Here is a 20,233-nt window from a genome sequence, read left to right as displayed (position 1 = left end):
TAGATGACTTAAATAAATTAAAATACTGGGGGAAAACACATAATGCACATGTATGTCAAAGAATTGTATGATTTAATTTGCACTTGGAACTAATTGCATGTGAAAAATTGAGGGACTTTCATATTATGAAGAAATCTGTCTGAGATATTCGCCATTTGAAAATATGGCAGTCACTCACAAAATGATAAATAGCAAAACATTAAAGCAAGTTCAGGTACTTTTTGAAGGCTAGTAAATAAGTTCAGTGCTTGGCTGACGACATACTGCATCCTCCTAATTGGACAAATACTGATTTGAAAGATGAGCTCCTTTTTTCCTTTCTTTTCTGTTTTCTTCTCCCCCCCCCCCCCCAAAAGAAATGATTATATAGTGTTCTGGAAATGAACACAACTCAAATGTTCTGTTTGGTTGATCAGTTCAGTTCAGCTGTCTCGTAGATGACGCACTGCTGTGAAATTAATTCAACCAAACCTGCTCCTTTTACAAAACTGTTCCCACAACTTCATTTCAGTCACAGTTCAGGGTACACACATCTCCATGAAATCCATTGAAAAACCACGGTTTGCCTTAGCTTGTGATTTCTTTTAGAGCGTCTTTGCATTGGCCTATATGTCTCCCAGGCTTCCAGGCATTGGGGACTTGGTGGGCGAGATGAATCCAGAGGCCACTAAAGGGGGCAGAGTCAGCTGTTAAACAGCAATATGGGCTCAGTAGGGATACGTGGAGATGGAGATGTAGATGATGAAGATGCTCTGGTAGGTGATGCGGCCCTGAGCCGACAGGGTGGTGGCCTGCACCTTGAGCCGCACCAGCCCCGACCTGTCCAGGGCCCGCAGGGTGAAGATGATGCCCCTGCCCGCCTCGTCCCTGATGCCAAACACCGGGACCATCGCCCCCCCGCTCTCCCCTTCCTGCTCCAGGACGGCGAAGGACGTGCGCTCCTGCAGGACCCCGGACTCGGAGAACGCCGACAGTCGCACCACGTTGTGATTGGCCGGGATGCCGAAGGGGAGCGTGAGCAGCTTGTACTGCAGGAGCAGCGGAGAGCCCCCTGCGGTGCAGTCTAGAGAGCAGGGCCGATAGCACGTCCTGTTGAAAGGTCGACAGGAAAACCGCAGTGTCACCCACACAATATGTTTTTCCAAAAAAAAACACACACCATGAATACTGCAGCACTATGGAGCTCCACGCTATGCATCTTTTCCCCTCTTTAAACAGGAAACAGGAAACCGCAGTGTCACCCACACAATAGCTGTGTTCGGAATGGTTCACTCATTCACTCCCTCACTATTCCCCATGTGGTGTTTACCATAATAGTGAACTATATAGGGAACGATCAAACCAGTTTCGGACACTACCTCATTCTTCTTCTGCTTTGGTAAACATGACCGCATTGCATTGTGGCATATGGGAGAAAATGTAGGGTACATTTTGCTGTCCACTAGAAATTGCGTGCATTGTGGGTATTTTATAGTGGACTATACAGTGAATCAAATTAACAGTTAGGAATTCGGACACTATAGTACAAAATGGCCAACACACTATATAGTCCTATTACTATTTCTGTAATAGGGACCGGTTTCGAACAGGGCTACTATGTTTTTCACCATGAATACTGCAGCACTATGAAGCTCCACGCTATGCCTCTTTTCCCCTCTTTCAAATCACTTAGACAAGCAAGTTTACCCTGGGCTTCCTCCCCTCTGATAGGATGCAGGGCAGGGTGTGTCCAGGCACTGGTATCCCCCGCGGGTATTAAAACACATCTGGTTGTGTCCACACTGGATGCCTTGTACTGCACACTCGTCTATGTCTAGAGGCAGAGGGAGAGGACCAGGTGTCTTAGCTATAACAACGTAAAGGGAGGATGAATCCATCAGAACACAGTCGGGTGAGATCTTTACCTTTACAGCTCCTGCCATTGGGCAACAGCTGGTAACCCGGGGGACATTGGCACTGGAAACTGCCAATGGTGTTTCGGCACTCGTGTTGGCACGGCTTTCTCAGCACACACTCGTCCACATCTGCATGAGGAGGTAAGCGAGACAATCAGGGGAACATTTGCATGTATTTTGATTTGCATTCTAGATGCAAACGGAAGCATGGATGAGTGAGAAGAAGAAAAGGAGCGGGGTGAAAACTCATCCCCGGTTCATAACTTCCCACCTAAACCATAGTTTTAGATTGTCGGCGAACCAGTTATACAGTAAAATACTTTATTTGTTTGTTATTCATGTTAGCTATTCTGATTTTTCCATATTTTGCTATATCCACAGACCATAACCTGATAAGAGATAATAGCCTTGTAATGTTAAAAGAGAGACTGGATAAGTGCATGCTCTTGTTGGGTAATTGTTTCAATTGCCACATGACCTTGCAGTAAAATCGCCAGTGCGTGTGAGTATTGTTTCAATTGTTGGGTCTAAAATAAAGAGCCTGGTCTCCTACCTGCTCTATTTGTAAAGCGCCTTGGGATAACTCTTGTTATGATTTGGCGCTATATAAATAGAAAATTGATTGATTGATTTGCTAAGTTTTGATAAGCACTCACCAACACACGTGCCGTCCCTGTTGGTGTATCCCAGGGGACAGCTCTGTCGGGTGATGCGGGACACTCCGTGGGTACGGGACAGGATGGGCCTGCCTAGAGACGACACCAGCTGTGGGCGGACTCTGCCTCTGACGCGGGTCCCATTGGTGAAAGTCTGGCCTCTCTCTAATCCGGCACAAGAGCGCCCGTCCCCGAGCAGCACCGTGCCGGGAGGGCACGTGCACCTAAAGCTGCCGGGCACGTTGCGGCACTGGTGGGCACAAGGGCTCGGCGTCTGAAGGCACTCGTCGATGTCTGCAAGGCAAAAACGAGACTCAAAGCTCTAATTGTCATTTCCCCTGTGTGGTGGTGAATTACAATTTCATAGGTGCAGTACAGTGTATTATGGAACAGATGGTTATCCTACCCAGACAGGGGAGGCCTACTCCCTGAGATCGGTAGCCTCTGGGACAAATACAGCCATAACCTCCAATGGTGTTCTGACAGATCTGAGCGTAGCGACACATGTGACTTCCATCCTGGCACTCGTCAATATCTGTTATAGAATAGAAATTGACAGCCAAAAGGTGAACAGCAAACCACTTGAAGAAAACCACTTGTGATCAAAAGATGGAGCCAGGAGTCCGAAGCCATCTTAAATGATGTTTTAACATAGTAGATCTTGGCCAAGAGATGCAATGCACTCTTGTACAGTATATTCATGAATGGATACACAGGCTTACATCCAATGAACAGAAAGTCAAACATACTTATAGGACACACATCAGATTATATCTGTCTTGATGCACATTTGAAGGCTAATCTGCAGACAACCTATCTGTTATTCTGGCTCTGTACAGGACACAGTGACACAGTGACGGCACAGTGTGAGATACTGTAGAGAGGAGCTGCAAATGTACGCAAATGTACGCTATCTGAATATGACGTCTGTCTATGGATGTACAATAACTATGTGTAACTTAAATGAAAATGTATATGAATATATTAACTAGTGATTGTCCAAATAAAGGCTAATTTAAAATTTTCCCTATCAATATCTGAAAAATATTCAGCATGTTGTGATCTAAGAATTTTAATATTGTAATAGTCATTTGTAACACAAAACAATAATATTTTTTAAATCAAGTTGATCAAATTTTGTAATGAATGAATTAATGAATTTATTAGACGGATGTTAAAAATACACAATGAACAGATAAAAACGCATACACCAGTATTAAAATTGTCGGGGAAAAACATCCGGGACTTGCTTCCATTGTCGTCATCATCATCAGTATATAAATGGGAGCTAGGTCTCTGTCTGTCTGTCTCTCTGTCCCACTGATGACATCTTCAGTGATGTCATAAATGACATCATCACTGAATTACCCACACGCACAAGGCTATAGTTCAGTGATGATGTCACTGATGATATCATCAGTGACTGATGTCATCAGTGATGTCATACATAGGCATTGTGACATCACTGGGATTCATGACATCACTGATGATGTGAGGGACAGAGAAACAGACAGACAGCCCTAGCTCCCATACTGAATGAAATATAAAATCATAATAATAATATATACATAGATAGATAGATAGATAGAGATTAAAAAACACACGTCAAGATTACATACACCATGAACAGTGACTTACAAACAATGCATTCAGACACACTCAAGTACACACATACACAAGCTGTTGTTAACATAAAACAGGCAGCCACCAGGGTTGGAAATATCTAAACTGATCAATTTATTGATTGACAAATTCAACACAGCAGTGATAAGACGGGTACTGTATGGTCCAGATCCCCTCCCTGGCATGGTGGTGTTCAGGGCAGAGGGGTGGGGGTGGGCCCTTCCTAGTCTACAGAGCCAGGGTGCAGGTGGGTCCTTGGGGTGATCCTCGACAACCAGCTGTCTTGCTCTGCCAACATAGCTGCGACAGCACGCTCCTGTAGGTTCTCCCTCTACAACATCCGCAAAATCCGTCCCTTCCTCACAAGAGAAGCGACTCAACTCCTGGTCCAGTCACTTATCGTCCCTCGCCTGGACTACTGCAACGTGCTCCTGGCTGGCCTACCTGCCACCGACATCCGACCGCTTCAGCTCATTCAGAACGCTGCAGCCCGTCTGGTATTCAACCAACCCAAATTCTCTCATGTCACTCCCCTCTTCCGGGACCTCCACTGGCTTCCCATCTCAGCTCGCATCAAATTCAAGACACTGGTACTGGCCTACAGGGCAGTACACCAGTCAGCTCCCCTGTACCTGCAATCTATGGTCAGGTTCCAAACCTCTCACCGCTCCCTTCGCTCCTCCACCAGTACAGGGCGCCTCGCTCCTCCTTCGCTACGGGCGCTCAAAAGTCGCTCATCCCGATCTCGACTCTTCTCCTCCCTGGCACCCCAATGGTGGAACGAGCTGCCACCTTCGGTCAGGACTGCTGAATCACTGCCGATCTTTCGGAAAAGACTAAAGACTCACCTTTTCAGGCTCCACCTGGGCCCTTCTTGATCTAACTTCTTTCTCTCTCTTCTTTCTCTCTCTTTATTAAAAAAAAAAAAAAAAAAATCCGAAACTAAAACTCGTACCACTGTTCCTTCAGGATTTGTAGTTGTCATAGACTGTGCTCCATAGTTGATTGCTCTATTGCTGACAAAAAGTGTGTTATTGTAAGTCGCTTTGGATAAAAGCGTCTGCCAAATGACGTAATGTAATGTAAAATGTCCAGTCAGGTGGGTGAGTAGCTGAAGTGAGGCTCTTTAAGTAGCCCACAGCACGGGGGCGTCGCTCTTGACATCCTGGCTCTTGCTGTTGCCGCGGTTCTTGTAGCACACCAGCAGCACGGCGATGAGGAGGATGCCGAAGATAGGGAAGGGGTAGAAGAAGACAAAGTAGAAGAGGGAGTCGTTGGAGCACACCACCGACTGCACCTGTAGCCCCTCTGGCTGTCGGACCACAACATGAGTGAACCCTGAAGACTCCCGGGCCAGCTTGTACCAGGTGCCGTCCGGTTCGCTCAGCCACTCCTCCACCAGGCAGTAGTAGGCCCCCGAGTCGCTGCTCTCCGCCCTGTTCAGCGTCAGCGCGTAGAGGTGGGGCGACAGCCGCTCCGCCTGCACGCGCCGCCGCAGCCTCTCCTCGTCAGCGTAGGTGCCGTACTCGATCGCCCCCGAGCGCTCGATCTTCAGCAGCAGCTCGTCTGCCTCGCCGCCCTCCGCGCGCCACACGTACCACAGCACGGCGTGCTGTGAGTCGGTGCTGGTCTGCGAGGTGATGGCGCAGTTGATCCTCACGCGGCTGTCCTCCAGGTACGCTTGCGAGTGGTTGGTCTTCTGAACTCGGAGCTTACTTGCTGGCTGGAGGATATTGATGCCGAGCAGGTTGGAGGTACGATTGGCTACTCTGCTCCAGCTGTCGTCGTAGTTCCTCCTCCACAGGACGGCGGAACACTGGTAGGTGCCCGCCTCATGACGCCCCGCCCGCATCATCGACAGCTGGTAGATCGTGTTGGCGTGGGAGCGATCCACGGTGGTGCGGATGCCACGTCCCAGCGACTGCTCCCCCCACTGCAGCGTGCCCTCGTGGGTGAACGTCACCAGGTCTTTGAACTCCCCCTGGCCCTCACCGTCGGCCCCCACCACGCCTGATGGCTTGAAGCGCCAGGTGACGGAGGTGAGGACGCGGGGGTTGTGGCGGGGCTTGACCATGCACTGCAGGTCAAAGGATTCTCCAGAAGTCAAGCTGGGTTTCCGCGACAAGGCCTTCACGTTGAAGGAGGACTCGACAGTCTTGATGGTGACCATCTTGGTGGCTGACTTCTCTATCTTGTCCCACCTGAGCTCTGGTTCGGTGCCGATCTGTAGCCACTCGATGGCGGTGCAGTGGTACTGGCCTTCGTCCCCGGGCAAGGTGTTGTACAGGGAGAGAGTGTATGTGTCGGCCCCCACCCTCTCTGCCCGGATCTCCCCGTAGCTGGCACGCTCTCTGTAGGAGGTGGCGTGGTGCCGTACGGTGCCATCCCGATCCACGGAGGCGACCTCCTGCGCCGGCCTGGTTGCCTGCTTGTCCGTCCACTTCCAGGACACAGACAGCGGGCCTGTGGTGGAATGAACCGAGCAGGTTAACTGGACCACGTCGCCCTCCAGGGCCTGCAAGGAGTTACTTGACAGCGACACTGTGATGTTACTCTTGAGCAGCTGGACTGTGATCTGAACGTCGTGGGACCTCTTGCTGCGGTCGATGAAGTCTCCCGTGGGCGTCTTCTCAAGCTCTGTCACGTGGCAGATGTATTTCCCAGCATCCCTGGGCAGCAGGCGCTGCAGCTTGAGCAGGTGCACGTTGGCGCTCTCTTTACGTACGGTCATGTGACCGGCCGCCTCGCGGGCCACATAGTCGGCTCCCAGGACAGGCACGGCGCTGGGGCCCACCACGGCCACCGACGAGCTGCTGAAGACCCACGACACCGAGAAGAAACGCTCGGGGACATTCTGGGCTTCGATGGTGCAGCGAAGCTCCAGCGGATCACCGGCCATTAAGGACTGCCGCTCCGTGCTCACCTGGATGCTGAAGTCGCGATCAGTGAGCTGAATGTGCAGCCGGGTCTTGTCGCCCTGCTTGCGGGTCATGGTGAACCAGCTGCCATCTGGGTCCTGAATCCACTCGACAGCCTGGCAGTAGAGCAAGCCCTGGTCCATCGGCTGCAGCTTGTCAATTGTCAGCCTGTAGGAGGTGGCAGTGGTTTTGTCCAGCCTCAGGTCCCCCGCAGCCATCCTCTGTCGGTACGGTCTGCTGGAGTTCAGCACAAAGTCCCTGGACAAGGTGAGCACCTTCTGAGGGGGCGTGGCTGCATCCTCGGGGGAGCGCAGGTACCAGCCCACTGACAGGTGAGTGTGCTGCAGGGTGGTCCGGGACACCTCGCAGGGCAGCTGCAGCGTGTCACCCTCCATCTTGGACAGGGTCTGGGCTGGAGCCGTGACTGTCAGCGAGTCCGCGATGACCGTGAGGTTGGTGCGTGCGCCATAGGAGCCCAGGTACTGGCTGTCTGTGTTGGGTGTGTAACACTCAAACAGGCCCTGGTCACTGGTCTGCACCTTGCTGATGTGCAGTATGGCCGAGTCGAGGCTCAGCCTCTCCACATAGATCTCCTTCCTGTCCACCCTCTGGGCGTACTTGGCGCTGGCGCCTACATAGTTTGACTCAGCCGTGCTCACGATGTTGATCTTCTTGTAAGGCACATCCGCCAATGAGAGGTACATGGACCACTCAAAGTCCTGCTTCACCCCCTCCTCGTAGCCAGTCACCTTGCACCAGATGGTCACGTGGGAGCCATTTGCCCGTATCAGTGGCCCACTCGGCACTGTCACCACTCTCTGAGCCATGGCAACACCAGCAAGCAGCACACAGGCAATAAGGAACGCACTGGTTCCCATTGTGTGTTGCCCCGCAGATTTACTTCCAATAATCCCTTGGTGAGGAGGCGATGTCTTGTGTTTTTGACAGTGACAGTGGCTATACTTCCTCTACTTATATAGCCTCAGCAAGGAAGGATTTATGACATCACTGATGAATCACACTGATTTATGACATCACTGATTATGTCATGACTAACAGACACTGCCCCCAAATCGTGACCCACTTAGGCAATTTTAATTATGATGGTGATGATAATGTGTAAAAAATAAAATAGACTTAGATATCATCACACCAGTCACATCAACAGATCTCAAACAAGTGTAATTCCTAGTGCTAGTGTTTCTCAAAATTCAGAAGATAAGGTGGATAAGAAATCAGGTATGACAGTGCTAACCCGTGCAGGCTCCATTCTCTGCTTTGGTCATGCCGGCCGGGCAGCTGTCGAAACACTGGTATCCTCCCTCTGTGTTACGGCACTGCTGGTGACCCGGGCACACGTTTCTCATGCACTCATTGATGTCTGTAAATGGACAAGCAATAGAACTGTTATCTATTGTCTTTTATCCCCAGTCAACTAGGTGGCAAGGTGTGGTCCAACAACAGCAATGACTAAGACTGATACACTACACAATATAATTCAATTTCTTTGAATTCATTTGAATGTCCATGTCTTAATTTAATCTAACACTAAAAACATACATACTGTAGACAGGAAATTAGCATTTGTTGTTAGCATTTCTACACACGTTCAAAAAGATACATTTGACAACTTGGTTCTTTATAACCAATGCAAGTTAGTGGACTGACCAATGCAGCGGTGTCCTGAGAGCTGGTATCCAGGGTGGCAGATGCAGCGGTAGGAGCCCAGGGTGTTGAGACACTGATGCTGGCACGGGGAGAGAGAGGACTCTTGGCACTCATCCACATCTGAAACACATCACTGACAGATCAGCCTTCATCCATACACGAGACACCACAGGGAGAAGGGGGACAGAATGTGGGGAAACAGTGGATGGATAAATCCAGGAAGCGGTAAAGCAACATAAAGGATGGCAACTGCCATAAAACACCACAGAAGAAGAAGAGTGCGTGAGCAGAACTTTGTCCAGCCACAGCTATGCCATTCTATGTGCGATTGGGCTGAAACTCTCAGGGAGTGTAAAGAGCACCCGACCGTGCATGTGACCTGATGGAGCCGGATTTTCTAATTAGGTAATTGCCCTAATTACCTAATGATGTGATGTTACTCAAGTAATGATGTCATCAGTGATGTCATCCTTCCTGGCTGAGCAGACTGGGTTGCGTCTACCGCATTCATGACAACTCGGACCACCGGAGGTTTCATCTCGGAGCGTCCGCTTGCGTTCACGCTGCACTTCCCTGTCGGAGGGAAAACCCTGGGAAAAACCAAGGAGGGTTCTGGCAAGTGGAGGTGGTAATGCAATTGTTGCCCGCTGAATTATCAGCATTTCTGTTGATTTTCTTTGGCATTTTTATGGTGCCCCATGTTTGACTGTATGTATTTTGTTTTATGGTGCCCTATCAGGGACTACAGATGTAAATTAGCTTGAAGCTATAATCTGGTGCAAGGCATCTCTTTGTTCTTTACTCAGAATGATTAATGTACATGCACACTGTCCCTGCCAAATAAACAGAATAAAATGAAAAAAAAAACACATTTTGGATGAGATGTGTGGATATGACGTCAACTCTGACAAAGCGGAGCTCTGAATGATGCCCGAATTTCCGAGCTGTAATTCCGGCCTGGACAACCGTTCAATTCACTTTTTACAGGTCGGAACCCATTTTTCCCAGGTGGTCCGAGTTGTCTTGAACGGGTTATAACTCCTGGGTCTAACTCCCAGGGGGGGGGGGGGGGGTCCAACTCCCACGGGGGTCCACTAGTAGAGTATATAAGCCCACAACTAGAGTGTAAAAGTTGTTATGCATCCATGCACAGTGTTAAGAGGCTTGCCTTCACAGCTGGCTCCCATGGCACTGGGCTTAAAGCCTGGGCCACACTTGGCCTGGCAGCGGTACGTGCCCACTGTGTTGACACACTGCTGGTTGTAGTGGCACATGTGGGAGCCTTGGGCACACTCATCGATATCTGCATGGGGAGAGAGACATAAACGTGAAGCCAAAAGCAAGATTCACATCCTCATCTTGTACAGCTGGGAATTAGGGTAGCGGAAATATGCCGCCGACATGTCATGTACATGTAGATACAGTATGAATGTCGTTGTATGGGTTTTGTCTGACCTTGGCATGTGTTGGACTCGGTGGAGATGGTGAAGCCAGACGGACAGGCACAGGAGAAGCCTCCCATGATGTTGTTGCAGGAGTGCGAGCAGGGAGACTGGGCTGCACACTCATCCTCATCTGATGATGATAGGCCATTTAAAAAAAAATGTTTTACTCATTTGATAAATTATTCATGACTCATTATCTTTAAAGTGAAAATGTTGCCAAAAAATACAGAAGAAGAAACAGACAAAAAGAGAGGGAGCCTACCAGCACAGTAGGAGGCTGTGTCCAGGATGAAACCTTTGGGGCATGTTTCTCCGTTACCATCTACAAACAAAGACAACTATGTTCAGTCGGTTTATTAGCTGTTCCAACATCCACATCCAACATATCCTGTGGTCTAGTGATAGTGAATGGTTAGGTCAAAGGTCAGCAAACTGTTGGATCATTTCTTCTCCCCTCAGACCTGGTATGAGAAGGCCAGCAGTGATGTGGAAGTCCAAGCTCAGAGTGAACATGCTGTAGACGCTATTCATCCCGGACACCTTCAGCAGCTGGAGCAAGGGCCCCTGGCGCTCCTCCTGGTCCTCGTAAATAATGCTGTGGTTACAGCGCAGCACCATGGGGTTCCCCCCTCTGTGGTGGGCCTGGGATGACCAGGAGTACAGCTGCCCTTGGCCTGTCTGCACGTATGACTCGTCAAACTCCTGCAGGGCACAGATTGCAATGGGGTCAGAGGAGCTGACGAGGAGTTTATCTGAGCAACAACTTCTGATCTTGAGAGACTTTGATTGAGATTTTGTTTGGGGTAACCGTGACAACAGCAAACATACCTGCAGACTCAGATGAGACGTTGATAATGAAGGAGGGACAAATCCGTTAATTACGATGTCAATGAGTAAAGCTCCCTCAGAATCCAGGCCTCTAGCAACGTGGGTCAAACGAAGGATCTCCCCTGGTTGAAAATAGTTACAATTACAGGAGAGCATGTCATGAAACTCATATTATGAATGTCAATGTAGAGCAATGCCATCTGCTGGTTATTTTGTAAACTACAAAAGAAAAGACAAAGGAATACACCACATTTTTGTGATGTTTGCATGATAACACAGAGACCAAAATCAGTCATGTGTCCCTGGAACACATGGATCCTTTTTGCTCTGGGACTCTCTCTCAGGGGTGTCAAACTCATTTTAGTCCACGGGCCACATGGGATCCAATTTGGTCTCAAGTGGGCCAAACAAAATCAATGCATAATAACGTATAAACAACAACAACACGTCTTTTAGGGTGAAGATGAGTCCTACAGGTACTTTCTAAGAACACGTTTTCACATAAGGTTCTCTCAGCTACCATAGGCCTATCATATCAAATCTACTCTCTAACTATGCAATTGACAGCACCTGTGCAATTCTTCTCTATATTCAAGGGTATTGAAAATAGTTGAACAATTATTTAGTAATGAATACAGAAAACATGAATAGGCTACTTCATATTGTAACTTGCTCCTGAAACCTGCTACCTCTTAGCCTTCACAAGTGCATCAATATCAGGTGTCAAATCCCCGAGCTTGAAAGATGTAACTGAAGGACTTCTCAGTGCAATTTTCACACTTTGCAAAGTCGGGCTGGTTCTGGGCTGCCCCCCCGGTCGTATGTTTGACACCCCTGCTCTACATCATAGTGATATAGTTGACCAGGCCAGAATTATCTCAAAAGTGAAACAATGGCAACTTGTAGTGGCTCTAAAAGCGAAGTGGTAAGCAACGTATGTGGTCAAGTCTGGCAGATTTGTGAAGAAAAATGGTAAAATATACATGAAATATGACCTAAAATAGCATGAGGTTTTGAACTACAGTACAGTACCAGGGACTAATACTTCACCATTTCCAAGGGATAAAAGAAATAAACCTGGTTAGATCAGCTCTATTAAATAATTAAATTTATGAATCTACAGAACTAAAACTCTGTCTTCTTAACTCAGATTAATGCTAGTAGCCTGATAGGATGTTATCTGTGAAAATGTACTGTATGTATGCTGGGTGTAATGCTGACCGGTCTCAAACTCCAGCTGGGACTCCTGTCTGAACTGGCCCTGGGTGAAGGAGTAGCCGTTCCTGGCTGCTCCGCTCTGCAGCACGGTGCTCCAGTAGATGGGTGCAAACACAGACACAAGCACCCGCAGCAAGGGACCTGCAACAGAACAGCATCAGAGCTCCACCCTCTCACAGTACCATATAGAGACACACTGTCTATGACCCTATGTAATAATATTACGACCATATTATCTCAAATACCACAGCCCTGTTTGCACGATTCATGCCCCAACTCGTCTCAAGTCTTTTAAAGTCCCCTGACTGAAGTGAATTTAGTGAGTAGAATCACTAACAGATTCATCTGTCAGTCTATTCAAGGATGCACAGTAGTGGTAAATTAAAGCCGGATAAACTATAACCTCCAGCTGGTTATAATAAGGCAAACATATATGTAGTTATATTTAAAATCTGTTATATATTCATATACCGTAAATTCCGGACTATAAGCCGCACCTTTTTTCCCGTTTTTTGGGCTTTTTTGGCCCCTGCGGCTTATATAACGGTGCGGCTTATCTATGGATTTAAAAAAAAAAAAAAAAAAAAAAATCTCTTTTTTAGCACTCTTTCTAACTATAAATCCTATATAACTATAATAAGTTTTAATTTCCTCTCTTGCCCTCTTTTCACCACACTGTATGACACTGTGTGCACTGTAAAAAACAACACAGGTGGTGTTGTGTTATGTTGTTTTGTTGAAATGTTAATAAATGGGAGCTTCCTCAAACAGCCATCTCTTTCCCGACAATCCCCTCTGTGCATGAACCCTTACATATGGTAATTAAACATTAAAACACAAAACACAAAAAAAAAAAAAAAAAAAAAAAAAGCATTAAAACACCCGCGGCTTATAGTCCGGTGCGGCTTATATAAGAAAAAAATTGTCAACTTTGCAGGTGCGGCTTATACACCGGTGCGGCTTATAGTCCGGAATTTACGGTATTCATAAAAACATTCATAGAAACACTAAATGATGCTTTCGTACCACTTACCAATACTTAACGTTATATCAGCTTTATAGTATAGATTTAAGTCTGAAAGATTAATTTATCAGTCTAAAAAGGTGGAAGAAAGAGTGCACTGTCCTATTGTGTACACTCAATTTATATACACAACAACACACTAGCCTCAGACTAAAAATGGTTTCATGAAAAGAAGCGGCAGAATTATTTAACCTTTTTTTCCCCAGACAAAATGTACACAGTGTAGAGATATCGACTTGGCTGGTACTGTATAACATGCGTATACTCACCCACACTGGGAGGGATGTTGTCCAGGTGTGCCTGCAGAGTGCTGGTCCCATCGTCCATATTGTCCGTAATGTTGGCCGACAGGAAGGACACACCAAACTCCCTCTCATTCACCATGCCTATCAGGCTGCCCCTGGCCTTACGCGGCGCCTCCCCTGTCAGCCACCAAGCACAAAGAGTGGTCAGCATAGTCACTTATTTACCATTTGACCATTTACTTAACGCGTTTACATGCACGTGAATATTATTAGTCACCCAGGTTTTCCATTTCTGAGTTGGTACATGTACACATACAGTAAATCCCATCCCATTTCTTCAATAACAGCAATAACCCCATGTCTTTATTATGAGAAATGTGCTATATCCAGGTACTACTGAGGCATATAAATCGGTATTTGTGGTCCATGAAAGCTGTTTCCAAAGTAACATTCAGAATAATTCTGTGCACTCATGTATACTATTCCAAGGGCATTCGATGGCACACAGGATGTGGGGATGCATATAAATAGCTCCTCCTTCATTTCACCTTGCCGAGGATATGAGCTGGTATCCGTAATGACTATGACACCCTGAGGCGATGACATGAACATATTATCAACGCCGCCCGTGTGAAGTGAAGAACGAGCGTACCTGGGCAGAGACCAGCGTGACACTTCCTAGAGTCGATGCTGGGGCCGTCGCACGATCGCCCCCCATTGGCCGGTTCTGGGTTGTTGCATAGTCTGACTCGCTCTTGGAACCCTTGGCCACAGGCGCTGCTGCACGGGCCCCACTCCTCCCAGTTAGAGTAGCCTCCGTTGACTGCGTCATGAAAGGATAATTAACTTATTTTATATTGATAATACCCGGCTACTTTCTTTCATAATCGTTATTGTTATTTTAAAACAGTGATGATGACACGTGTTAAATGTGATGCAGAGAGAGATGAGATGGAGACAGAAGCGTGGATCGATTAAGCACAGAACTCACTCTGGACTTTAAGGGTGATGGTCCGCTCAGCTACTCCGGCTTCACTCTCGGCCACACACTGGTACTCCCCTGCATCTCCAGCCTGATTGATTGATTGATTGATTGATTTTATTCAATGTTTGGATGAATACATGGAACATAAAATACATGCAGCCATCAACATCAAGGATAAAAACACAATAAAGTCCGAGGACTTGTTTTCATTGTGGTCCTTGGTCTCAGACATACAGTTCAAGCAACATAAAAACAGACATTTATACATAAAAATACATACCGTCCTTTATGAAATTTTTTACCTACTTAAAAAACTAAAAACAGATTTATCAAAATCATCAATTTAAATAAAAGAACCAATCCTAAAAATAAGACGTAATTAAAGAACTTAAAACCATCAGACTGTCTAAAATAAATTAAGAATACATTTATATTTACCCTGATGTGCAATTGGCCATAAGCCAGTTTTTAACTTAAAAGTGCTCAAGGAGTCAGTCAGCTTCAGGCTATCGGGTAGGCCATTCCACAGCAGAGCTGCCGAGTATAGAAAGGAGTTTTTAACCATGCAGCTCTTGAATTTGACGGGAACAATGTTGTGGGAGCTTCCTCTGGTGGAGTAGCTGTGAACATCACTGACCTTGGTGAAGTATTTTTGGAGGTATTTAGGGACCGCATTGTGCATGATTTTGTGGACCAAGCACAACTTTATCTGTTTTACTCTCTCCTCCACTCTGAGCCACTTCAGGCTGGAGAAGTGTTCCGGGAGAAGGTGAGTCCTGGGGTGGAACACAGGTGCAAGCAAAACACTAATGAGGGTTTCCAAATTCCAATCATGGAAGTTGGAAACCCTCATTAGTGTTTACCCTGCCTTTTCGACACAAAATGGCCCCCGTGAGAAAGGTCTATTGTCATTGTCATTGTCATTTAGACCTCTTGGAGGAAAGGGTGTCCAAGAACGTACACATGCTTGCTTAACATTTTCATGCTGGAAAGCTGACATTTTCTTCAGGGCGTCTTGAGTTTATTCCATGAAATTGTTTGTCATAATAGTCATTATCGGGTCAGAGAGAGAGAGAGAGAGAGAGAGAGAGAGAGAGAGGGAGGGAGAGAGAGAGAGAGAGAGAGAGAGAGAGAGAGAGAGAGAGAGAGAGAGGAAATTTTGCATTCGAGCAGTCGGTGGGAAGGAGAGTGATCTGTCTGTGAGAACGCCTCAGCTGCAATGACAGCAGCACTTAGACATTTAACAAGGTTACGGGCTAGAGAAAAGAGGCCTGAGTCTGGCAACATCCAGCTCTCTGTCCCTCTCCTCCCGCCGCTGCTAATGCTGTTAGCTTCTCTGACTGAACTGCTTCCAATCTGATTTAGCTGGGAGCAGGACGCCGCGGGACGGTCACGCACTGTTCCTCCACCCAAGGGGACTGCAGATGAAACTTGGATGGGCTTTTTGTACACACCCGAATCCTGCGCCATTGTTCTTCCATGACATTTTTATTATGATTATTTGTGTATAATGTCAAATGTATTTTCTGTATGTATACTGTTTTAAGAAGCGTAATCATTTTCTAGGGAGAGGGCGACTGCTTGTAAATGGTAAGATAAAGAGGGTGTGGCTAAGTGAACTGTGTTATTTACAGTGATGCTGTAGATAACCACGGAGCCGTTGTGGAGGGTTTGCAGTCGGTGGGAACGGAGGAGGGGTCTTCCATCCCGCAGCCAGCGGAGCACAGGACTGGGGTCTCCGTGGACGGGGCAGTCCAGCATAGCAGTGCCGCCCTGGGTGACTGTCTGAGACGTGTGGGCCTCGCCTTTCAACACTGGAGGCTCTGGAGACATAAGCCACAGAGTATATCATCATTATTCAACGCATAATGTGGAATATGTGGAAGGTTACATATATGGCCTTGAGTGATGGTTGACAGTGCTGCTCACTCATTTTGGGGAAGTTACTCAGAAAATGTAATAACTTACTTGTTACTCCTTTATTACTTTGCTTATTACTTGGTATCAGAAGTAATTAGTTATGTTACTCTTTTACATTACTATATTACTTTCCCTACCCTACCCCAAAGTGACGAACACCCTGTCTTGCCAGCTCCTTTTAGATCTGAATCCACTTTATTGGAGGAGTCACAATCAGTCAAACTGCACACTTTTTTCCCCTTATGTTTTTGCCTACCTAGGACAAAAAACTAACCGCGTCCTGGCAACGCAGTAGTCTAGTCTCGCATAGCCAGAACTATCTCCACAGCGCTGGAGAAAGTAATGCAGTCACTTGAAGTTACGTGGATTAGGAACTGTGATATAATTACATGTCTTGGAAATTGCAATCCCTTACATTACCAGTTACTGGGGAGAGTAATGAAATGACAGTAACGTGTTACTTTACTAACGTGTTACTAACGTGTTACTTTACTACTGCCCAACAACACTGCTGCTCACCTCTGATGCGGACGAAGGAGAGTGCCCGGATGGAGCCCACACTGTTCTCTGCGATGCACACATAGGTCCCCGCATCGCTCATAGTCACATTCTCAATGACCAAGGAGCTGCGGCCGGCCTCGTCGACATTGGCACCTGGGAGAGAGAGAGACCACTGTGATCAATAATGTTCAGATCAATCAATGCAAGTGAGTAACAGCTGTCACAATAACAATGCTATCACAATACCAAACAGCACAGTATCACAATAACACACCAACAGTGGAAACTCAAAGGTTGGAGCACATCCTAAAGCACAAAAGTCATCTAAGAGCACATTATTTACTTACAGAAATTGACGCAATCAACACAAGTTGTTGTCCTCTATGGTGCATGAATTTAGAAAGTAACGAAACAGTCATTGGTCAGAATTTGGTACTTGGGCTGTATTTGTAAGTATTGTGCAACTATTCCCGTGAAACAACCAGAATAAAATGTGGACTATACCTGCGTGGGGACTGTTGTTGGCGCTCCAGGAGATGATGGGAGTAGGTGTCCCCTGGGCATGGCAGGACAGCGCCAGACTCTGGCCTTTGTTCAGAGTGACATCACCGGGCAGCTCCTTGAAGGCGGGCCTCATGTTGACGGACAGGCGGATGTCCTGTCTCACAGAGCCTGCTGCATTGGTGGCTACACAGGTGAACACACCGCCGTCCCCTGGCTGTGGTGAGGGAGACCATCAGAATCAGAATATATTGATTTATACCCAAACCTCTGCAAAAAGACGGCACTGAAGCGATGATGAATTATGAATCACGGCATGGCTAACCTCGGCCCTCTCAATAATCAGCTCCCCTGATCGCAGGACGGTGAATTTGCCTGGACGGTTGGGCACAGCGGCGCCATCTTTCACCCATGATACTCTGGGTTCTGGCGAGCCCTGAGCAGCACATGGCAGCAAGGCCTGGAAGCCCTGGACCACCGACAGCTCTGTCTGCCCAGCAGGAATCATGGGCGGGACTGAAACAGGAGATCATTATTATGAGTTCGTTGATATCACCATTCACCCTAAACGTGTTCTATTCAACCTTTACGCAAGCGGAAAACGGACCTTTAAAGATTATCGACCCACCCTGAATAAGCAGCCTCATGTCGTGGCTGGCTCGGCCGGCGAGGTTTTTGGCAGTGCATGTGTACAGGCCGGCGTCGCTGCGCTGGGTGGCAGTAATTGTCAGGGTTCCATTGGCAAAGACTCGCGCGTGAGCGCCCTCCACCACGGGCCTCCTCTCCTTGTGCCAGCTCACTTCAGGCTGGGGCTGCCCGTCAGCGCCGCACTCCAGACTGACCGGCTGCCCGAGCACAGCAGTGTACTCCACACGAGGCACGCTCAGCACGGGAGGAACTGGAGAAACATCATCCATTCACAAAATGACAACATGACTGTTTTAAAAACTCATTTGTGTTTGTTTGTTTACATATTTCTACACAGATACATGTATACATTCCACCATAACTTTCTGGCTATGTGATGCTGTCCTGACACTGAATTCAGTATTCACCATTTTCTTCCCTTAGGCGAGCTCAAATGAAACTCCACGTTACCTTGCAGGACTAGCTTGGTCCTGCCCACAGCTACGCCAGCGTCGTTCTGTGCCAGGCACTGGTAGGTCCCCGCATCGCCCAGGGTGACCCGAGAGAACTTCAGAGCTCCATTTGAAAGCACAGCCAGTCTGTGACCTGGGATGCAACGGTGACAATCGAGTCAGTGGCAGCATGTACACTAGAGTAGCGATGTGTTTATACTAAATGTGTTTGATAGAGCATGGGCAATAAGAGTTATTATTATTTCATATTGTTACCTGCTGCTATGGGAACGCCCTCTCTTTGCCAGGTGATGGAGGGTCTGGGGAAGCCTTGAACCTCACAGGAGAGAACAGTCCCATGATGCAGCACCACTTGTACTTCCTCTGCCATTGGCCTAATCTCTGGGGGCTCTAAGTGCAAGAAAGGACATAGACGATGTTGTGCACAGTGAGTTTCCATGGTTACCATTAAGCATTCCGACAGATAAGCTATTGCACATTTGCCTACAGTACAGCAACTTCAGAACGCACCTTGCACAGTGAGAGTGATGTGCTTGTGGGCGACTCCAGCTGGGTTACGGGCTGAGCAGGTGTACCTGCCGGCATGACTTGGAACAGCAGCAGTTATCTCCAACACCCCTAAACAGAAATGCATTCTATAATATCACACAAGCAAAAACTCTATACTCCTTATAAGGCTTTAGCCTTTTTTCACGAAACCATGTTGTGTCAATGGCCCCTAGAAAGCTCAATCTAAAAAATGTAGAAAAGCTGTCTTTACCGGTGGGCAGGACACGATAAGTCCCTCCTCTGGAGCCCAGTTTGGCTCCGCCCTTGGTCCAGGTGATGGTGGGCTGAGGGCGGCCCTGGACGTGGCAGGGCAACACCACAGGCGCCATTTTCACAGCGGTGACTGCCGTGACATCATCCTCAATCGATGGCGGGACTACAAGAAGAAGAAAGAAAATCAATGAAATCATTTGAAGTGCGTCCCTATTTAGTCTGCTGACTGGACAAAGCAAGGCAATCAATACCTTGCAGGAGGACCTCAATGACCCTGCGCTCCTCTCCCACATCGTTGACAGCCGTGCATTCAAAGTAACCCTCGTCCTCATTGGATGGTGAGGAAAGGACCAGGGACCCAGAAGACAGTAACCTGGACAGAAAAGCACAATTGTGCTACTATGAAGTGTGTGTGTGTGTGTGTGTGTGTGTGTGTGTGTGTGTGTGTGTGTGTGTGTGGGGGGCTGATCTGCGCTGTATAGCACACATGCACATCGTCTATTCAGAGGTGCATCCACAGCTCCATCTTTACCTGTAAGCGCCAGGCTGTTGGTTGATGTCTAACGGAGTGCCGTTCCTCTTCCAGGAGACTGTAGGGGGCGGTATACCTGTGGTCTCACAGCTCAGCACAGCTCGGAGCCCTGTGGTCACCGTCACATTGAACGGGCCCGGGCTGATGGAAGGACCCACTAATGGAAGAGAGCACAGATTCAGCTGGACAGACATGTGAGCCGCGCTGTATCTTTTTACTGCTTCACCACAGTAAGAGAATTACCATTACCGCTTTGAGAAAATGTGAAGTTCAAATGACAGGACAGTTTCGCCAGTTTTCCCTTCATGTTTTTATTGCCCGGCAAATTGTTTAAGCACTGCAAGTCATCGCTTTCTCACAGATGTGCGATCAAAACTTAAATTACCGCTAATTTCCCCAGTTAAATAAAATT

General features: G+C 47.5%; 1 protein-coding gene and 1 pseudogene across 2 annotated transcripts in view; both read right to left on the bottom strand.

Annotated features, from left to right (window-relative positions):
* Positions 1 to 707: 707 nt before the first annotated feature.
* hmcn2 (hemicentin 2) overlaps positions 708 to 20,233 on the bottom strand; it is a gene marked incomplete at both ends in the record, with an annotated part of 68,249 nt that continues 48,723 nt past the window's right edge. The window contains 27 exons of the mRNA XM_083643815.1: positions 708 to 1,089; positions 1,687 to 1,813; positions 1,905 to 2,024; positions 2,552 to 2,845; positions 2,958 to 3,086; positions 8,348 to 8,473; positions 8,761 to 8,880; positions 9,929 to 10,063; positions 10,216 to 10,335; positions 10,468 to 10,527; positions 10,667 to 10,907; positions 11,034 to 11,155; positions 12,255 to 12,392; positions 13,545 to 13,697; positions 14,173 to 14,343; positions 14,512 to 14,593; positions 16,138 to 16,328; positions 16,945 to 17,079; positions 17,431 to 17,644; positions 17,753 to 17,943; positions 18,056 to 18,325; positions 18,526 to 18,660; positions 18,783 to 18,917; positions 19,038 to 19,145; positions 19,288 to 19,452; positions 19,541 to 19,662; positions 19,822 to 19,978. Coding sequence (XP_083499941.1) covers positions 708 to 1,089; positions 1,687 to 1,813; positions 1,905 to 2,024; positions 2,552 to 2,845; positions 2,958 to 3,086; positions 8,348 to 8,473; positions 8,761 to 8,880; positions 9,929 to 10,063; positions 10,216 to 10,335; positions 10,468 to 10,527; positions 10,667 to 10,907; positions 11,034 to 11,155; positions 12,255 to 12,392; positions 13,545 to 13,697; positions 14,173 to 14,343; positions 14,512 to 14,593; positions 16,138 to 16,328; positions 16,945 to 17,079; positions 17,431 to 17,644; positions 17,753 to 17,943; positions 18,056 to 18,325; positions 18,526 to 18,660; positions 18,783 to 18,917; positions 19,038 to 19,145; positions 19,288 to 19,452; positions 19,541 to 19,662; positions 19,822 to 19,978 — 4,343 coding nt within the window. The remainder of the gene's footprint in view (positions 1,090 to 1,686; positions 1,814 to 1,904; positions 2,025 to 2,551; positions 2,846 to 2,957; positions 3,087 to 8,347; positions 8,474 to 8,760; positions 8,881 to 9,928; positions 10,064 to 10,215; positions 10,336 to 10,467; positions 10,528 to 10,666; positions 10,908 to 11,033; positions 11,156 to 12,254; positions 12,393 to 13,544; positions 13,698 to 14,172; positions 14,344 to 14,511; positions 14,594 to 16,137; positions 16,329 to 16,944; positions 17,080 to 17,430; positions 17,645 to 17,752; positions 17,944 to 18,055; positions 18,326 to 18,525; positions 18,661 to 18,782; positions 18,918 to 19,037; positions 19,146 to 19,287; positions 19,453 to 19,540; positions 19,663 to 19,821; positions 19,979 to 20,233) is intronic.
* On the bottom strand, positions 5,301 to 7,970 carry LOC310783743 (immunoglobulin superfamily member 3 pseudogene; annotated as a pseudogene). Its single transcript has one exon. The product of its transcript is annotated as an immunoglobulin superfamily member 3 pseudogene (transcript).

The sequence above is a fragment of the Poromitra crassiceps genome (genome assembly GCF_964638095.1).
Source record: "Poromitra crassiceps genome assembly, chromosome: 10".
Lineage (NCBI taxonomy): Eukaryota > Metazoa > Chordata > Actinopteri > Beryciformes > Melamphaidae > Poromitra > Poromitra crassiceps.
Note: the sequence above shows the minus strand (reverse complement) of the source record. Positions and strands in the feature narration are given on the sequence as shown.